The 18,787-nt window shown below is 47.6% G+C and overlaps 2 protein-coding genes across 6 annotated transcripts; both read left to right on the forward strand.

Moving 5' to 3' along the window:
• The first annotated feature begins 1,230 nt into the window (after positions 1 to 1,230).
• On the forward strand, positions 1,231 to 13,015 carry Clk2 (CDC like kinase 2). Of its 5 annotated transcripts, none has more exons than XM_005331346.4 (13): positions 1,231 to 1,390; positions 3,071 to 3,240; positions 4,537 to 4,765; positions 5,462 to 5,549; positions 5,900 to 5,966; positions 6,140 to 6,256; positions 7,461 to 7,627; positions 8,361 to 8,455; positions 10,637 to 10,766; positions 10,861 to 10,943; positions 11,098 to 11,177; positions 11,567 to 11,657; positions 12,489 to 13,015. In XM_005331346.4, exons 2-13 carry the CDS (start codon positions 3,071 to 3,073, stop codon positions 12,672 to 12,674), a joined length of 1,503 nt encoding a protein of 500 aa, XP_005331403.1. In that variant the 5' UTR covers positions 1,231 to 1,390; the 3' UTR covers positions 12,675 to 13,015. The 5 variants fall into 5 exon arrangements, with proteins under 5 accessions (XP_005331403.1, XP_005331404.1, XP_013216626.1 ...); XM_005331347.4 differs by having other exon boundaries at positions 5,465 to 5,549; XM_013361172.4 differs by having other exon boundaries at positions 4,540 to 4,765.
• A 489-nt stretch (positions 13,016 to 13,504) lies between these two features.
• Positions 13,505 to 18,774, forward strand: Scamp3 (secretory carrier membrane protein 3). Its single transcript, XM_005331344.4, has 9 exons — positions 13,505 to 13,718; positions 14,064 to 14,141; positions 14,933 to 15,055; positions 15,143 to 15,263; positions 15,796 to 15,924; positions 16,874 to 17,033; positions 17,136 to 17,237; positions 17,762 to 17,879; positions 18,322 to 18,774. The coding sequence occupies exons 1-9, from the start codon at positions 13,653 to 13,655 to the stop codon at positions 18,466 to 18,468; spliced, it is 1,044 nt and encodes a 347-aa protein (XP_005331401.1). The 5' UTR covers positions 13,505 to 13,652; the 3' UTR covers positions 18,469 to 18,774.
• Positions 18,775 to 18,787: the final 13 nt, after the last annotated feature.

Consider the following 18,787-nt stretch of genomic DNA (forward strand, 5'->3'; position numbering starts at 1 on the left):
AGGAAACCTAGAAACAGATTTCCAACTCCCTTCCCTAGAGTCTAGTCTAGAGATTTCTTACAGGAGTCAGGGCATCACTTTTTATAACAGCTCTTGTTACAAGGTTGACAATATAAGTTTATAAGACAGTCATCTCCATTATATGTTGAGATTCTGAAGTACAGGAGACTTGTGCCTGGTAAAAAGCTGGACATAGAGTGGACACCCATTAAGTGTTTGTTGAATGAATGAATGATCTAGGAAAGTGTGCAAGAGTGAAACCTTCACTCCTTTCCAATTCTTTCACTCCCCTTCTTTTCTATGTCACGGAATTTCTCCTATTTTTTTAACCGTTTTAATCTCCATCATCTCTGACGATCTTTCACCTAGCTTCACTCTGATATTCCCTTACTTGATTTCTCAAGTTATTTTGTTTCCCATCCAATTTTCCTTTCTGACCATTTCTCAATTCCTCTGCAGTGTCTCTAACTGTCCACTTTGCCTTAAAGTCTTTCTCCTGCCTGTTATTTTTAAAGATTCAGTAAATTCATACTTCTTACATATTATGTAAAGCATATAAGAGTTTTCAAGTGATCTCCCCCGCTAACACGCCTCCCGCTTTTTTGGCACTGGGTTCTCCCCTTTTCTCCCCAGCCATGTACCTGCCCCACAAGTGCTTAACTAAATTCGTTCAGGACAAAAGGTGGGAACCTCTCTGTGCTGGGGTTGGGTAGTGAAACTGCTATAAGAAATGGATGTTTTTTTGGCTCTCACCACCAAGTCTCACCAGAGTCAGGTCTGCCGAACAGCGACACCCTATAAATACAATCCTTTCAACCTCCCAAGCTAAATAAGTAAGCCACAGATGTGACGGGAAAGGACAGGAGTGCGGAGGAATAGGAGAGGACAGGAGGCGGGGCAGAGCGAACCAGGTACACGCCCAGCGCGCCCCGAGTCCCTCCCGGCTTCCAGGAACTTCCGCCTCCTGCACCTCCCGGGCTCTGACAGACCGACGCCCGCGAGCCGCCGAGCACGTGGTGGCGCGCGCGGCCCTGGGGGCGGAGCTGAGGGGGGTCGCTGGGAAGCGACGCAGGACGTGCGTGCGTGCGTGCGTGCGTGCTCGCTCACGGTGGCGGCGGCGGAGCGGAGAGGCCAGGGCCGGAGACCGAGCTGGGATCGGGCCCTGGGCGGGGGCGGTGCGAGCGGCGCCGAGAGGATCTTGGGGGCGGGGACGAACCGGGGCGGGCGGGACTGGAGCGGAGCCCGGGAACGGGGCGGGAGGTCCCAGGGTCCCGGGTTGGGGGGGTGGAGCCGCACTTCGTCGCCGCGGGGGTGCCGGGACTCCGGCCGCAGTGCCGCCGCCATCACGGACTTCCTGTGGGACAAGCGCACGGGCCTCGCCGCCAGAACGGTGAGCGCGCGGGTTGGCGGACCTCGGGGCCGCGCGGGAAGATGGCGACTGCGGGGCGGACTGGGGTAGGATTGGATTGGGGGCAAGGAACGGGGGCGAGATGAAGAGAAGAGGAGGGTTGCGATCTGCGAAGCGGTGCAGTAGGGAAATGGGAAAGGAGGTCGGCCGGTATCCGGAAAAACCTATGGGAAAGTTGGAAGGAGGCAAAGTAGGAGGAGTGATGGGGTAAGGATTGGAGTGGTTCCAGAGATGCAATAGAGCTTAATATCAAAGTTGGACCAGCGGGTCCAATCGAAGCCAGAGAAGTATCACTTGAAGCATGCAGGAAGAGTTTCACTCTAGGAGTTAGTTATGGGTTTTATGAGTGAAAAGGTTTAGAAGCTTTGCGGGGGAAGGCCTGTGAGGGATTTTAATGGCAGTATTATGGGGTGAGATGGCATTTATGTAGCTATGCTAATCAAGGTTGGATTACCTGGGAGAAGCTTGTGCTTCCATCTTCTTGGTTTCCTGCCAGTCGCTTTAGGCCAAGAATGCATCAAATATCAACCTCCTCATTTTGAGGAGGTTGGCAAGAAGTGGCCCAGAATGGGAGCCAGATGTTGGAGTCCTTAAACCCTTTGCACACCTGATCCTCCCGGCCCCCACCCGACTTCTGTCCTTGGGCTGTTTTCATTCTGTTCTGCTATTGCCTTCCTGAATTTTGACAGTGATTCTCTCTTGATTTTTTTTTTCCTTGAGAAAGAAAGGATTTTTGAATCATACCATTCCAATTTCATTAACTGGAAAGCGGCCATTCTCATCCAAGTAGTGCTGATATTAATTAAAAACAAGTTTTTGCCTACTTCTAAGCATAAGATGGGAGGGGCCAGATAGAAAACTGAATGTAATTTGGGCCTACTTTATTAAAACCTCTCACAAGGGATTTCACCAGAGATGTGAGAGGTGATTAAGATAGTTCAAGGGACCACATTCTTAGAACTTGGCAGTGTTTAGTGTTTAGGCTGTGTATAGAGTTCTGGAAAATTGCATTCCTGCCCTTGGAACACTGATAGTCTAGTTGGTGAGATAAGATATACTTTTTTTTTTTTTAAGATTTATTTTTAATGTCTGTAAAATATAACTGTAAACTAAAGTTTTATTCTTTTAACTTGTGAGGATCACAGGATCACACACTTGTGTATTTTAGTCACAGCAGGAGTGGACTGTGGCAGTCTCCATCAGCTACACATTTACCTATAATAAGTTGTGGCTCAGACTTGAAGGTCTTTGTGGAGCCGTGAAGTAAACCAGGGTAGAGCATTTGAACTGAGGGGGCTTTCTAGAGTATTTTACCAAAATTAATAAGTGAATGTATCTTCCAAGAAGGACAAATTGTTAGGAAGATTAAGGAAGTTGTGAGTGGTAAATAAAAGAAGAGAGAGTTAGGGGCTGGGCTTGTGGCTCAGCGGTAGAGCACTTCCCTAGCATGGGTGGGACCTGGGTTCGATCCTCAGCACCACATAAAAATAAAGGCATTGTGTTGTGTCCATCTACACCTAAAAAAATAAATATATATATATATAAAGAAGAAAATAGAAATAACAAAAAACAGCATAACATTTTTGGAACAACCAATCCTTGGAGGAGACTTCTAAAAACCCAGAGCATTCCCTGTTATTTCCATTTTTCGATCCCTTTCAGATGCCTCATCCCCGAAGGTACCATTCCTCAGAGCGAGGTAGCAGGGGGAGTTACCATGAGCACTATCGGAGCCGAAAACATAAGCGACGAAGAAGTCGTTCCTGGTCAAGTAGTAGTGACCGGACACGTCGACGCCGGCGGGAGGACAGCTACCATGTTCGTTCACGGAGGTGAAGCCTCAGGAGGAGAAACTGATTCCAGTTTACTTGCTTATTTGTTTGTTCAACAAATGTTTATTGATTACTTGCTAAGGGCATTGTGCTATAAGCAGCTGGCTGAAGGCGATGTTCAAGGTGGAGAAGAAGGGATAGAGGGCGTTTTGGCCCAGTGGTAGAGCTCTTACCTACCATAAGTGAGGCCATAAGTTTAATCCCCTGCACCGAACAACAGCAACATCAAAAAAAGGTGGATAACAAAATGAGCCATTTGTACCACAATGTTAAGAGTATTATCCTGGCTGGGCACATGCCTGTAATCCCAGCAACTCGGGAGTCTGAGCAGGGGGATCACATGTTTGAAACTGGCTTTGGTCACTTAGCAAGACCCCATCTCAAAATTTAAAAATAGAAAGGATTGGGGATATAGCTCAGTGGTTGATTGCTTGTCTAGTGTATGTAAGGGCCTGGGGTTCAATCCTCAGTACCACACACAGATCAAAAAGTGTTATTGTAGAGAAAGTACTAACTTGGCTGGGTACAGTTCAGCATACCTGTAATCGCAGTGGCTCCAGAGGTGGAGGCAGGAGGATCATGGGTTCAAAGCCAGCCTCAGTAACCTTAGCAAAGTGCTAAGCAACTCAGATTCTGTCTCTAAATAAAATACAGAAAAGGGCTGGGGATGTGGCTCAGTGATTAAGTGCTCCTGAGTTCAATTTCTGGTACCAAAAGAGAGAGAGAGAAAGTACTAACTTGCTGGGCTCAGGATGTACCTGGTAGGTTTGTTTGAACTGAGGCGGCAGGCTGTGTAGTCCAGGGGAAACTTTCCAAGAAAGTGACATCTAAGCTTGTGTATAGTGCAAGTAGGAGTCAAACGGGAGAAATGTGTTCAGGTAGAGGGAAGTATCTGTAAAGGATTATGAGCTGGAGGTAGCTAATGAGAAAGTTCGGAGACAGTTAGGCCTGCATGCTGTTAATAATTTAGTGTTTAAACAGAAATGGTTTAGAGCAAAGCTGGATTTTAGACAGAAATGTGCAAGAAAGAACTGGTTCTTTGTTCACTTGTGTCACTGGAGAGGAGGAGAGGGAGTGGTACTGCAGATTCCTTTTCAGAGGTCATGGTAACATGCAGTTGTTAATCTTCTGTTTCCTCATCTTACTTCTCTGGTCTTTGATCCTCTCAGAGTGACTCTTAAAGTGCCTTAGAGCAATTTTTCTGGCATTACTCTTTGTCCTCCTTGAGGCATGTCCTTGTCTATGGCATGGCAGGGCTTGAACAGATGCACCTAATGGGGATATGCTGTCCAACAGCAGCTATGATGACCATTCATCCGACCGGAGGGTATACGACCGGCGATACTGTGGCAGCTACAGGCGCAATGACTACAGCCGGGATCGTGGAGAGGCCTACTATGACACAGACTATCGGCATTCCTACGAGTATCATCGAGAGAATAGCAGCTACCGCAGCCAGCGCAGCAGCCGAAGGAAACACAGGCGGCGGAGGAGACGCAGCCGAACTTTCAGCCGTTCATCTTCGGTGAGTGTCAGCCCAGGCCCTTCCTCTCCCTACTCTTCTTCAGGCCCTCTGGGACCCTGGTAAGTTAGTAGTGTCCTTGATCTCAGCTGAGCATTGGGGCATGAACACTAATGTGGGCATTGAGTCTGCCTACCCTCTTGGAAGCTCTCCGACTCTTGAAGGGCCCCAGAATCTACTTTGCAAATGGATGGGCATTGAGCCTTTGTAAACTCCAGTGCCCTCCCTGGCATGTGGGGCTTATTGTGTTGGAGCAACTCTTCTGCCCCAGAGGCTTCCATTCTTTGATAGGGACCTTCCTTGTGAACTACCTTTTTCCCCCAAGCCCTGGGCTCTTAGGCCCCCTCAGGAGACAAGCTTGGGTGGGGGCAAGGGGTTAGAGACCTGTGCCCACCCAGAAGGGTATTGTGTAGAGCATGGGGTTGTGGGTGACATTGGCAACGACATCACTTCTCTGCTCTGCCCATGCCTCTCCCTGTTCCCGTTTTGGGTTTGGGGACTTGGGATTGTACGCCGCTCTCTCTTCTCACACCAATCCGCCTTACTGCATCTGACGTGTTCCCTTCCACTGTCCCCCATCATCGTCTGTCCCCCATGGCTGGGCGCCTGTGACCGGTGACCCCTCCACCACCCACCCCGTCTCCCTCCGGCCCCCGCTCCGACACCTGGCTTGCTCCGACCCCCCCCGCCCCCCGACAGCAGCACAGCAGCCGGAGAGCCAAGAGTGTAGAGGACGACGCTGAGGGCCACCTCATCTACCACGTCGGGGACTGGCTACAAGAGCGATGTACAAGCCAAATCGTAACAATCCTATAGCCTGTATTGGTCCCATAGCCATCCTAACGTCCCAAGCCAACCCAAGTCACAGCCTCTTTGCCTTTTCTCCGTGGTGTTGTTCATCTGGGTGGTTTGAGTTGCTGTTGAGAATTGACCTCTGCTGTCCACTCCCAGCTCTCATGGCCCCTGGGTTAAAGGTGGTGGGAGTCATGCAGGGGTTTCATCCCCTGTGATCATCTGTATCTGTTCCCCTTCCTTCATCTCACCCCAGGTTGCTGTACCCTTTTTCCTTCCAATTCAACTCATTCGCCCCCACCTTCTCTCCCTCCCTCTCCCCGACCCTGCTGTCTTTTATTTCAGATGAAATTGTAAGCACCTTAGGAGAGGGGACCTTTGGCCGAGTTGTTCAGTGTGTTGACCATCGCAGGTAACTGGCAGCCCCTTCCTACACCACAGTTCCTAGGCATAAAGAAATGGTGGGGGTTACCTGGGACTTTTTTGCTAATTAGCAAAAGTCAGGAATTCTTAGTCCCTACACAGCCCCATTGCATCTGAGGTGTTCTCAAGGACCTAGCAAAAGTCTCCCCTGCCAACCTACAGGGGTGGGGCTCGAGTTGCCCTGAAGATCATTAAGAATGTGGAAAAGTATAAGGAAGCAGCTCGACTTGAAATCAATGTCCTGGAGAAAATCAATGAGAAGGACCCTGACAACAAGAAGTAAGCAAACAGAGGAGTGTAGAGGGAGGCTGGGAGGCTCCCCCTGCATAGGGAAGACTCCCAGGCTGGGGTTAGGCAGGCAGGGGTAGATCCTTCCATCCATTCATCTTGTGTTCATCATCTTAGAGTAGTACAACATCAGGGTAGGCAGGGCTTGGGACATTCTCTAATCCATTCCTCTTGTTTTCAGGACAGTTAAGAGTGCTTTGCAGTTTGGCCTCATCCCAGGATGACTTTTGTAGAGATACACGCTGAAAATGACCCTGGAACTGAGCATCGATATCTATCAAAAATGAATTAGTGCTTTGAGCTGGGGGTGTAATTCAGTGGTAGAGTACTTGTCTACCTAGTTGGTAGGCACTAGGTTTGATTCCCAGCTATCAAAAAAAAAAAAAAGAAAAAGACCAAAAGTATGCTTTTATGCCTAAACTATGTTAATGAGGCCACACTTATACAGTAATATTTTCACATACACTTATAGGCATTAAGAATAAGAACATTAAAGCTGTTAGAAGACAATAGGTATAAACATGGGCAAGAGTGGCTGATATTGAGTGGATTTTATAGATGGGGCTGGGGTTTAGAAGGGACCATTTGATAATTCAAGGTTCACACTGTTTAGAGCTTGGCACTCAAGAATTCTTCAAAAAATAGAATAGTTTTTGAACTGTTTAAAATATTGTAGGAAGTTGGGCAGGGTGATGCACACCTATAATGTCAGCTATTGGGGAGGCTAAGGCAGGAAGATTTTAGGTTTGAAGTTGATCTGGTCGATTTAGCATGATCTGTTTCAGAATTTTTAAGGCAGGAGTTCTGGGGAGTTGGGTACGTCATACCTATAATCCCAGTGACTTGGGAGGCTGAGGCAGGAAGGATTGCAAGTTTGGGGCCCTTCTGGGTAACTTAGCAAGACCCTGTCTGAAAATAAAAAGGGGTAGCTCAGTGGCAGAAGCACCCATGGGTTCAATCCCTTGTATCAAAAAATAAATAAAATGTAGGAAAACGTTTGGAAGATTGGCAGGTAGTGCCTCTTGGGTCTACCAGAAAGACCATTTGCTAGCTGAACTGAATTTTATGCTAATATTAGCTGGCATGTTTTTACACAATTATATGGAATCAGCAACTGTATAGGCCCTCCTTTTGGAGGGGTGATGGGCAGACGGGAGCTCATCAGACATTCCCCTTCCCCCATCTCTCTTCCCAGCCTCTGTGTCCAGATGTTTGACTGGTTTGACTACCATGGCCACATGTGTATCTCCTTTGAGCTTCTGGGCCTTAGCACCTTCGATTTCCTCAAAGACAACAACTACCTGCCCTATCCCATCCACCAAGTGCGCCACATGGCCTTCCAGCTGTGCCAGGCCGTCAAGTGTGAGTGGGGTGGGCTGAGGTGGTCTCTGGGGCAGCCCCTCCCTCCAGTGGACCACTTCTGTCTCATTTGTGGACTGGTCAAACCCCTAAACAGTCAAAGCACAATTACCCACAGTTTTATTGTTCACTGTCATCTTGGCCTGTCTTCTGACATCACTTCTAGATTTATGTCTTCACCATCACTTTCTCCACACCCAGCCTAGTAGGAGCTGGGAGACAGCCTTTGAAGTTGAAGTGTTCGAGGATGTCCTTCCCCCGCCCCCATTAGGAAATTGTTAGCAAACACAAAGAGACAAATGTACTCTATGCTAGAGGTTTACATTCATCTAAATTGAGATGTTCTTTGTTATAGCAAAGCAAATGGGAATGTGGACTAATTCAGCTAAGGGGCCAGGTAGGGAATCCAGACAAATACATATTTCCACTGAGTTTACAGCCATACAATTTCACAGAATTGAGTTCACAAAATGTCAAGATATTATACATGTCAGATTCAGTACAAAACTACCACCTGTAAAAAGCTTTTTTTCTTTATCCCATCAGTTGAGATACATTAGAAAGAATAGGTCTTTTTAGACCAGGCATTTCATTTAGTTGTAGAGCAGAAAACAGCCCTAGTGATTCTGGTCCTTCCTCCTCACCAACGTTGCTCTGGGTGCTCAGCTTGGGGTCAGGTGGTGCCACTTAGCTCTGGCCACCTGAACTAAGCCTGACCTGCCCTTCTCCTCTGCAGTCCTTCATGATAACAAGCTGACACATACGGACCTCAAACCTGAAAATATTCTGTTTGTGAATTCCGACTATGAGCTCACCTACAACCTAGAGAAGGTAAGATGAACAGGGTCTGTCCTTGGCCCTTGGAGGCAGATGGCTGGCCCACTTGTCCTTTGCTTAGCCCATTCTGTCCTCCCTTATTTTTTTCCTCTCTGACTCCAACTGGGTAAAACTAGAGTACTAGAATAGGGAGGGAAAGATTTAAGAAGACCTGAATTAGAAGAGAGCTTGGATAAAGGGCTTTCCAATAGAGTGAAAATGCCCTCTTTTTTTTGTTGTTTTTTAAGATATTTTTCTGTGAGGAAGGAAGGCTCAGCTCCCTGGACTAACTGGAGATGATAGACCTCTCAGAGCTTAAGCAGCTCTCCATAGCTGGGCATGGTGGCCCAGGCCTATAATCTCAGCCATGTGGGAAGCTAAGGTAGAAGGATCAAAAGTTAAAGGCCTCAGCAATTTAGCAAGACCCTGTCTCAAAAACAAAAACCTGGGGATAAAGAACCCAAGGGTTAAATCTCTAGTAAAAAACAAAGGAAAAAGCAGCTCTCCATCTCTTTTTTTTTTTTTAATTGTTGATGGACCTTTATTTATATGTGGTGTGAGAATCAAACCCAGTGCCTCACACATGCTAGGCAAGCGCTCTACCACTTAGCCTCAGCCCCTCCATCTCTTGACTCTTTTGCTACATGTTACATATTTTCAGTAAAACAATGTGTCGATCATGTGGATATAGTCTTCTGATACAGACTTGCAGCCACTCCATAATCAATCTTTCTTTCTCTCCCTCCTCATACTGGGGTTTGAACCTTATGGTACTCTACTGCTGGGCTATTCCCAGCCTTCTTTATTTCGAGACAGAGTCTTGCTGAATTGCCCAGGCTGGCATTAAACTTGTATTCTGCCTAAGCCTCCCATATAGCTGGAATTGTAGGCCAGCACTACTGTGTCTGGCTCACCCCTCCTGCTAATAGGGATTGATGCCAGGGGTACTGAGGCTGGCCCCAAACTTTTTTTTTTAGTTGTAGTTGGACACAATACCTTTATTCATTTATTTTCATGTGATGCTGAGGATCGAACCCAGTGCCCCACATTTGTGGGGCAAGTGCTCTACCACTGAGCTACAACCCCAGCCCCTGGCCCCAGACTTTTGATCCTCCTGCCTCAACTTCCCGAGCTGCCAGAATTATAGGTGTACCCCACCATGGCCAACTTCCTTACTCTTAAAAGTTCTTCAGTAAACCAGGAGATCTTCTGTGGTGTGTGGTAGCATGCCATAGTTGGCTAGGTTTTTGTTTTGTGGTACTGGGTTTTAATCCTAGGGACAGGGCACTCTACCACTCAGCCATATCCCCAGACCATTTATTTATTTATTTATTTATTTATTTATTTTTTATTTTTTATTTTTTTTAGAGAGTGAGTGAGAGAGGGACAGAGAATTTTTAATATTTATTTTTTAGCTCTCGGCGGACACAACATCTTTGTTGGTATGTGGTGCTGAGGATCGAACCCGGGCTGCACGCATGCCAGGCGAGCGCGCTACCGCTTGAGCCACATCCCCAGCCCGACCATTTATTTATTTACATTTTCAGTACTGTGGGGTTGCTTTATTTCTTAGCTACATGCTATTTTAAAATTAATTTCTAAAAATAATTTTTGTAGTTGTTGATAGACCTTTATTTTATTTATTTATATGTGGTACTGAGAAACCCAGTGCCTCACACATGCCAGACAAGTATGCTACCTCAGAGCCACAGCCGCAGCCCCTCATCTATCTATCTGCCTATTTATTTATTTTTGAGAAAGGGTTTTGATAAGTTGCTGAGCCTATCCTCTAACACGGGATCCTTCTGTTTCGGCCTCCACACTCACTGAGATTGCAAATGTGTGCCGCTGCACCTAGCTTTATAATTTGTACAACTTATATAATACATAACACAAATATATATTTGTATAGTATAAAAGGGCCTCCCTAAGCTTCCCAGGCTGGCCTTGAATTTGTGATCCTCCTGTCTCAGTTTTTTTCTTTCTAATTTTTTAAGTTATAGATGGACACAATATCATTTAGTTTTCTGTAGCCCTAGTACATGCTAGGCAAGTGCTCCACCGCTGAGCTACAACTGCAGCCCCTGACTCAGCTTTTTGATTTGCTAGAATTGACTTTTTAAGGCACCTTAGAGAATAGAGGTAGAATACTGGTTTGCAGTTTACTTGTTCATTCACTCTCTGCCTTGCTCCTAGAAGCGAGATGAGCGCAGTGTGAAAAGCACTGCTGTGCGGGTGGTAGACTTTGGCAGTGCCACGTTTGACCATGAGCACCATAGTACCATTGTCTCCACTCGGCATTATCGGGCACCAGAAGTCATCCTTGGTAAGAGCAAGGGCGATCCAGGTGTGTGAGGTGATGTGGTGGGGCCAGGGCCCTCTATGTCTCATAATATCTTTTCCTTCCCACTCTCACTCAGAGTTGGGCTGGTCACAGCCTTGTGATGTGTGGAGCATAGGCTGCATCATTTTCGAGTACTATGTTGGCTTCACCCTCTTTCAGGTAAGTGGTAAGGGGTCTTACTCTACTACCTGGCATTCTTCTGCTTGTTTTTGTTGTCTGCTGAATATTTGCCTGTTCACTCCTTCGCATTGCCTGTCTGGCAGCCCAGCTTCCCCTTGTCAGTCCCTTACTTAGCTCTGCCTTTGTTTCCTAGACTCATGACAACAGAGAGCATCTAGCCATGATGGAAAGGATACTGGGTCCCATCCCTTCTCGGATGATCCGAAAGACAAGGTGAACTTTGAATGAGAGGGGCTTAACCCTTTTCATTTTCTCTTTTCAGTATAGGTCTATTTTATATCAATTTTTTTTCTTTTTTTTTTTGATACACCTCCCCTTTTCCCACTTTTTTTATTAATTTTTTAATTTATATATGGGCAGCAGACTGTATTACAATTCTTATTACACATATAGAGCACAATTTTTCATCTCTCTGGTTGTATACAAAGCACATTCACACCCAATTCGTGTCTTCATACATGTACTTTGGATAATAATGACCATCACTTCTAACCCCATGCCCCCTCGCTTCCCTCCCCAGTTACTCTTAAATGAGGAAATAAGTTAAGAATCCTATAATAAGGAAAACCTTCTGAGTTCCTCAACCTCCCCTTTCCCTTTAGAAAGCAGAAATATTTTTACCGGGGTCGCCTGGATTGGGATGAGAATACTTCAGCTGGACGCTATGTTCGTGAGAACTGCAAACCACTGCGGGTGAGCCAGGCAGGGGATAAATAGAGCCCATCACCCAGAGGTCAGTTCTTAGGTAGTTTGTCCCTGGAATGCATTTCTGCAAGCATAGGGCTAGGAAAGGAAGGGAAGAAAGCTGAAAGAAGACACCATTGGTCAACAAAGGTGAGATAAGAGGAGTGGCTTTGTGGAGGGAAGGAGATTATAACCTTGACATCTAGATGTCAAAACAGTGTCTTGGATTCTTTAGGTCAGACAGAAAAGAATAAATTACCATTTGAAGAGCTTACATTGTAATGAGCTAAAAAAGGATCTACAAATAGAACTCTGAAAGAGAGTATGAAGGAGGCCTGGGATTTAGCAAAGCATCTGCCTTGCATTCACAAAGCTCAGGATTCAACCCCCAGTTCCAAAAGAAAGAAAAAGAGTATGAAGGAGTAATTGTGCTGGTGGAATGGTGGGTGGAGCTGTAATATCAGAAATGCTGGTCTTAGTTTGGTCAATGTAAGAGAGCATTCCAGGCTGGGTGCACCATGCCTGTAATCCCAGCAGCTCCGGAGGTGGAGGCAGAAGGATTGTGAGTTCAAAGCCAGCCTCAGCAACTTATTGAGGCCTCAAGCAATTCAGTGAGACCCTGTCTCTAATAAAATACACAATAGGGCTAGGGATGTGGTTCACTGGTCAAGTGTCCCCAAATTCAATCCCCAGTACCACCATCCCACTGAAAACAAGAAAAAAAGCATTCCAATCAGTTCCAAGGAGGGCCTTAGATGTTTCTCTAAGATTAAAAAGTAGGGCCTTGAAGAAGAGGCAGGATTTCTCCTGTGTCACCTTTTTCCTGCCCTCCTCCACCAGCGGTATCTTACCTCAGAGGCAGAGGACCACCACCAGCTCTTCGATCTGATTGAAAGCATGCTAGAGTATGAACCTGCTAAGCGATTGACCTTGGGTGAAGCCCTTCAGCATCCTTTCTTCACCCGCCTTCGGGCTGAGCCACCCAACACCAAGTTGTGGGACTCCAGTCGGGATATCAGTCGGTGACGATCAGAACCTGGGCACCACTGCATCTCTTATAGCAGTGGGTGTCCAGTCTCGGACACTGGTGCTTTTTTATACAAGATTACAGAGCCTGAACTCATTCCCTCCTGGCTCCCTGTACACCTGTGAATATGTGAAATAGTGTAAATATGACAGAACTTGTACTTATCACTTCAACCCTTGCCTTGTACATAATGCTGTTCATCCACACTCTTCCTACCTTCACCTGCCCCCTTCCATGGATTTGGAAGGGGGCAGAGTGAGGTAACCAGGTGGCACCTATCCCATGTTTTATAAGGAATTTTGTACAGTCTTTGTGAAATAAAATGACGTGCTTCATCTGACCCCCATCCCTGGAATTTGAGGTTTGGGGATGCTGGGGTGGAGGGATGAGACAATTGGCAGCTTTTCTGAATTTGGATATGAAGGGAGTCCATCTTGCCCTCTAAAATAAAGCCTAGCCACCAGTTTGTCCACCTAGTGTCAGGATGGTAGTAAAGAGTGGGACAGCATTTCTTGCAGATCTAAATGGAGAGAGGTTATAGGGTGGCACTTTTCTGATATGGAGTCATGAGGTTGGGAAAGAGGGCTCACTGGATCATTAAGCTGCACTCGGGACAGAGCCCGAAACTGAAAACTTGGGCTCCCGTCGCCGGCTGGCTCGTCCCAACGTGAGGCCATCTGGGAAATGTAGTTCGTTGGCAAGAGGAAGTCACGTGGGGGAAGGGGGGGTGCTTGGCTACCCAGATTGTGTTGGAAGTGTCACGTGAGGTATTTCCGTCTTTTATTTTGGCTAAGGCGCAGGCGCAGCCGGTCGCTGCTGCGGGGATCCTGGCGATCCTTCCGGTCGGTTCAGCCAATCGGTGCACGGAGAAGCTAGGCGGACCGAGAGGAGCGGAGGGAGCTCCAAGGGCCTCCGCCGCCGCTACCTCCGCGGTAGGGGCGTGGAGGGCAGGGGCGGTCGAGCCCGCGGTTGCAAAAATGGCTCAGAGCAGAGACGGCGGAAACCCGTTCGCCGAGTCTGGCGAGCTTGACAACCCCTTTCAGGTGATTTGCGCTAGTCCCGTTTGGCCGGTCGGGTTGATTCTTTCTGATTATTTCGGGTCTAGCTAACTTGTGTTCCCACTCGTGACATTTGATTCGGGGGAGTGCCGCCACGTGGGGGTGATGGTGACTCCAGAGCGGTGAGCCCTTGTGGTTGCGGGGGGCGGACCCTGCCCCTCTAAGAGGCTGGTATTGGCAGTCTTGGGTGATGAACTTAAAGGTAGTTAGTATTGGGCCAGCCGTGCCTCCGACGGAGCCGTACTGGGAGACACGGGTAGTTTAGGAGAGGTCCCGAAGAGTTCCCTCGAAGGCACTGAGTGCCAGCTAAGCCCAGGTCTTTACCCTCAGGACCCAGCTGTGATCCAGCACCGACCCAGCCCTCAGTATGCCACGCTTGACGTCTACAACCCTTTTGAGACCCGGGAGGTGAGCAATTGGAGAGCACAGGAGGGCAAGAAAGGGAAGAGTAATGATAAGCACTGTCGTGTAAGTGCAGGGAACATTCGTGCATTCAGAGGAAGGAAGAAGCACAGCTCCTGGGAAGACACCAGTCAGCCGTGGGATGTCTAATCTTGGGGACTCCAGGGGCAAGGAGTAATCTGGTTTGAGTTCTAAAAGTCAGTCCTGGGGAGACTTCCTTGAAGTAAATCAAGATTAGGAATGTCAGAGTTGAGAAAAACCGCAATTAGAAGACAACGAATGAGGAAGATCATCCTGTTTGTCCTACTAGAATAGAAAATGGTGGGTTCAAAAAGTTAAGGGAGAGCTGGGCCCAGGGGAGCATGCCTGTAATCCCAGCAACTCTGGAGGCTGCCACAGGGTTACAAATTCGAGGCCAGACTGGGCAATTTAAACCCTGGCTCAAAATAAAAAGGGTTAGGGTGTAGCTCAATGGTAGAGCGCCCCTGGTTTCAATTCCCAGGACTGCAAAAAATAAATTAAAAAATACCCGACAAAAAAGTCGTTCAGGGGGTGGATGTGTAAAAAAAAAAATGATTTCAGTCATTGTTAAGGAATTGGATGTGAGGGGTGACCAGGACTACTGCAGGTAATAAAAGAGTTCTTTAACATAAATTCAACACAAGAACTAGCTTCCTAACAACTGAGAGAAGGGTTGCTATCTTAGGTAATAATTCCTGCTTCTAAGGTTTTCAAGTTGATTCTAGGTTCCTGTGTTATGAGACACTGGGTGATCTATTAAATCTTTTCCTCAACAGCCATCACCAGCCTATGAGCCTCCTGCCCCTGCACCATTGCCTCCACCCTCAGCTCCCTCTGTACAGCCCTCAAGAAAGCTCAGCCCCACCGAACCCAAAAACTATGGTTCCTACAGCACTCAGGTAAAGAGGGCGAATGCAAGTGGGGGCCAGGGAGAAGCGCCTGTCCTGGGTTCCAGGACTCACACCTCCCTTGCTCATGCTGGGCAGGCCTCGGCTGCAGCGGCCACAGCTGAGCTGCTAAAGAAACAGGAGGAGCTCAATCGGAAGGCAGAGGAGTTGGACCGCAGAGAGCGAGAGCTGCAGCATGTTGCCCTGGGGGGCACAGCCAGTAAGTGGGTCCCTGGTAAAGTGAGGAAGAACTTCTGACAGTTTGGAAGGAGCAAAAAAAAAAGACTAAGAGCATGAGCTCTATAGTCATACTGCTGAGGGTGAGGTGTAGGGTCATTAGCCATGACCTGTTAGCCAAATTACTTCCCCCCCCCCCATATTGGGGCTTAAACCCAATGCCATGCACTTGCTAGGTCAGCATTCCCATCACAGAGCTGCACCCCTAACCCCTTGGGTGGGTACTTAATCTTGAGTGTTTCAATTTATTTATTTGTAAATTGAGAGTAACATTTGTATCTCTTTGACAGAATTGTTGTGGGGGTTAAACAAAGTTGTTGGCAAAGTGCTTAGCACCATGCTCAGATGTTGCAAATAATAATAAACATTGCTATTACTATTGTTTTTTCTCACTCTCCCTTTGTTTCCTTGGACCCAGAAATGAGAGGACTTGGGAAGGGAAGAAAGGGGGACTGATTCCCTCATTGGTCTCTGCTTCATTACTGGGGTCTTCTTGCTCTCTTTGTGCCTTACAGCTCGACAGAACAATTGGCCCCCGCTACCCTCTTTTTGCCCAGTTCAGCCCTGCTTTTTCCAGGACATCTCCATGGAGATCCCCCAAGAATTTCAGAAGACAGTATCTACCATGTACTACCTCTGGATGTGTGAGTAGTAATATGCCTTTTTGGAGGAAGTTATGGGTAGATTTTTTTCAAAGCCCTTGAGTCCATTCATGAACCAGAAGTTTCATTTTGCCTCAATATTTGAAAATAAAGTAATTTATCCAGGGATCTTCTTGGGTTACTTTTTAAAAAATTGTATTTAAAACTCAGGCCTACTCACCAGCTTGCTAGCAAGTGTATTTTCTCATCTCCACCATTTCTTTTTTTTCCCCATGCATAAATAGGCACTCACTGATGTACCGTGCATGGAATTGAACTCTGAATTCTCTTGCCTCAGCCTCTCTTGTTGATGAGATTTTGTGTGTGCACTACTATGATCGACTGCATTCTGAATTCTTTTTTCCCCCCATTATAATTATACATAATAGTGGGATTTACCATGCCATTTTTGTACTCACTCACAACCTAATCTGATCAGTATCATTTCACAATATGTTCTGAATTCTTTGCAAAGAATTTATTCATCGTGGTGCACATCTGTAATACCAGCTACTTGGGAGGCTGAGGCAGGAGGATAGCAAGTTCAAGGACAGCCTGGATAACTCAGTGAGACTTTGTCTCAAAATTAATTTAGTCATTTATTTATTTAATTTTTTTTTTGGAGGGATCAAACTCAGTACCTCATACTGAACCCTCAGCTCCTCAAAATAAAATTTGAAAAAGGCCTGTGGACATAGCTCAGTGGTAATATGCCCCTGGGTTCAATCCCCAGTTCCACCACCAGGAAAAAAAAAAAAAAATTCTTTGCCAGGGGATCCCTTATGATTGAGGTTTGCTTATTCCATTCCTGTGAAGCCGATTCCACGAAAGCTGGAGCTGCCTTTCTTCCCTTACACTGTCAGACCTGGGGAGGGTTGTGGGGAGGGCGTGTAAGGAGCTTTCATTGCAGTTCAGGAGGACCTGTCCTTTACCTTGTCCCCCTGCTCCTTAGGCAGCACTCTGGCTCTTCTCCTGAACTTCCTCGCCTGCCTGGCCAGCTTCTGTGTAGAGACCAGCAATGGCTCCGGCTTTGGGCTTTCTCTGCTCTGGGTCCTCCTTTTCACTCCCTGCTCCTTCGTCTGCTGGTACCGCCCCATGTACAAGGCTTTCCGGTAAGTGGGTGACTGGGGACCTGGGATGGGCCCCCCATCAGCTTCTCCAGCCCTAATTTTTCTCCCAATCTCCCCATCTTCCCCACCCCCCGCCCTTTGCAGGAGTGACAGTTCATTCAATTTCTTCGTTTTCTTCTTCATTTTCTTCGCCCAGAATGTGCTCTTTGTCCTCCAGGCCATTGGCATCCCAGGTTGGGGGTTCAGGTCTGTAAGGCTGCCAGCCACTCTTATCCTCCCTTCTAATTCTCTAGACCAAGCCAGCACTGGATACTGGGATACAAGTTGTTCGGAAAAAAATTCCCCCTTGGGAGGTTCTAGTTTAATGAGAAAGACAGGACATAATTAACGTAGAACCCAGACAACTCTAGACAGGCAGAGACCAAGGAGAAGAGGTCTGTGTGTGGTCAATCTGAGAAGGCTCCCTAGAAGAAAAATATGTAACAGTGAAGAGAGGAGAGAGCATCCTCAACAGAGTAGGGTCTGTTTGGAGGGAGGATGCTCAGAAGAACTTGCAGAACTAGAGCTAATGGTTCACAAATTGGAATTAAAATGTGAAGAGTGCATGGAGTGGGGATTGTGGTTCAGGGCATGCTGCCAGACTGGCAGGGGAGTGACTGCTGATGGGAGGGTGGGGGTGGGACAAGTCAGGACTTACTGAGTGGAGAAGCTGGGAGGACTTAGACCCAGATGTGAGCAGCCCTTGTTACAGGCACATGCCTCCCCTACAGTGGCTGGATCACGGCTCTGGTGGTGCTGAAGATCAACACAGCTGTAGCTGTGCTTATGCTGCTGGTTGCCCTGCTCTTCACTGGCATCGCTGTGCTGGGAATTGTGATGCTAAAACGGGTGAGGGGCTGTGTGGAAGGTGGGGCCAGGAGGGTGAGATCATGGGTCTCTAGGGGCCTTATTGGAACCGGAGGAATGGGAGCAGGCCAGATTGAGGGGCGGGTTCTCCACTAATGGACTCCTTATGTATGTGGGGGAGTGTCTGTACAAGTTTGTGTGTGGGGGGAGAGGGTCAGAGTCCAGAGGGAAAAGAAAGAACAGCAGGGGCTGGGGTTGTGGCTCAGTGTTAGAGCTCTTGCCTGGCATGTGTGAGGAACTGGGTTTGGTTCTCAGCACCGCATATAAATAAATAAAGGTCCATTAACAACTAAAAAAAATTTAAATAAAATGATTATATTTAAAAAAAAAACAACAGAACAGGCTGGTGAGAGGTGGTGGTGTCAGGTGGGTCAAGGCAGCAGTGACTGGACTGTGCTGAAATGTCTCTGCCCTCTTCTTGCAGATCCACTCCTTGTACCGTCGCACAGGTGCCAGTTTTCAGAAGGCCCAGCAAGAATTTGCTGCTGGTGTCTTCTCCAACCCTGCGGTGCGAACCGCAGCTGCCAATGCAGCCGCAGGGGCTGCCGAAAATGCCTTCCGGGCCCCGTGACTCCCGACCGGGATGCCCGGGCCCTGCCACTGGAGGGAGCTGACATAGCCCCATCCCTGAGGTTTCTGGGACTTGGGGAGACATCACTACTTGATGGCTTCTCCATAGTGCCCCCAATTCCACGGCCATGACTGCTGATCCTGACTTGGGGGTGCTGGGAGCCCACTGTGACCTATCACTGCTCGCCCTTCCCCCCATCAGGCCACACTGCTGCCCCCTCTCACACACCCCAACCCAGCTTCCCTCTGCTGTGCCAAGGCTGTCGCTTCGGTTATTTAAATAAAAATAAAGTGGAACTGGAACTCACCTGTTTTCTGAA

This window comes from Ictidomys tridecemlineatus, chromosome 11 (genome assembly GCF_052094955.1).
Source record: "Ictidomys tridecemlineatus isolate mIctTri1 chromosome 11, mIctTri1.hap1, whole genome shotgun sequence".
Taxonomy (NCBI): domain Eukaryota; kingdom Metazoa; phylum Chordata; class Mammalia; order Rodentia; family Sciuridae; genus Ictidomys; species Ictidomys tridecemlineatus.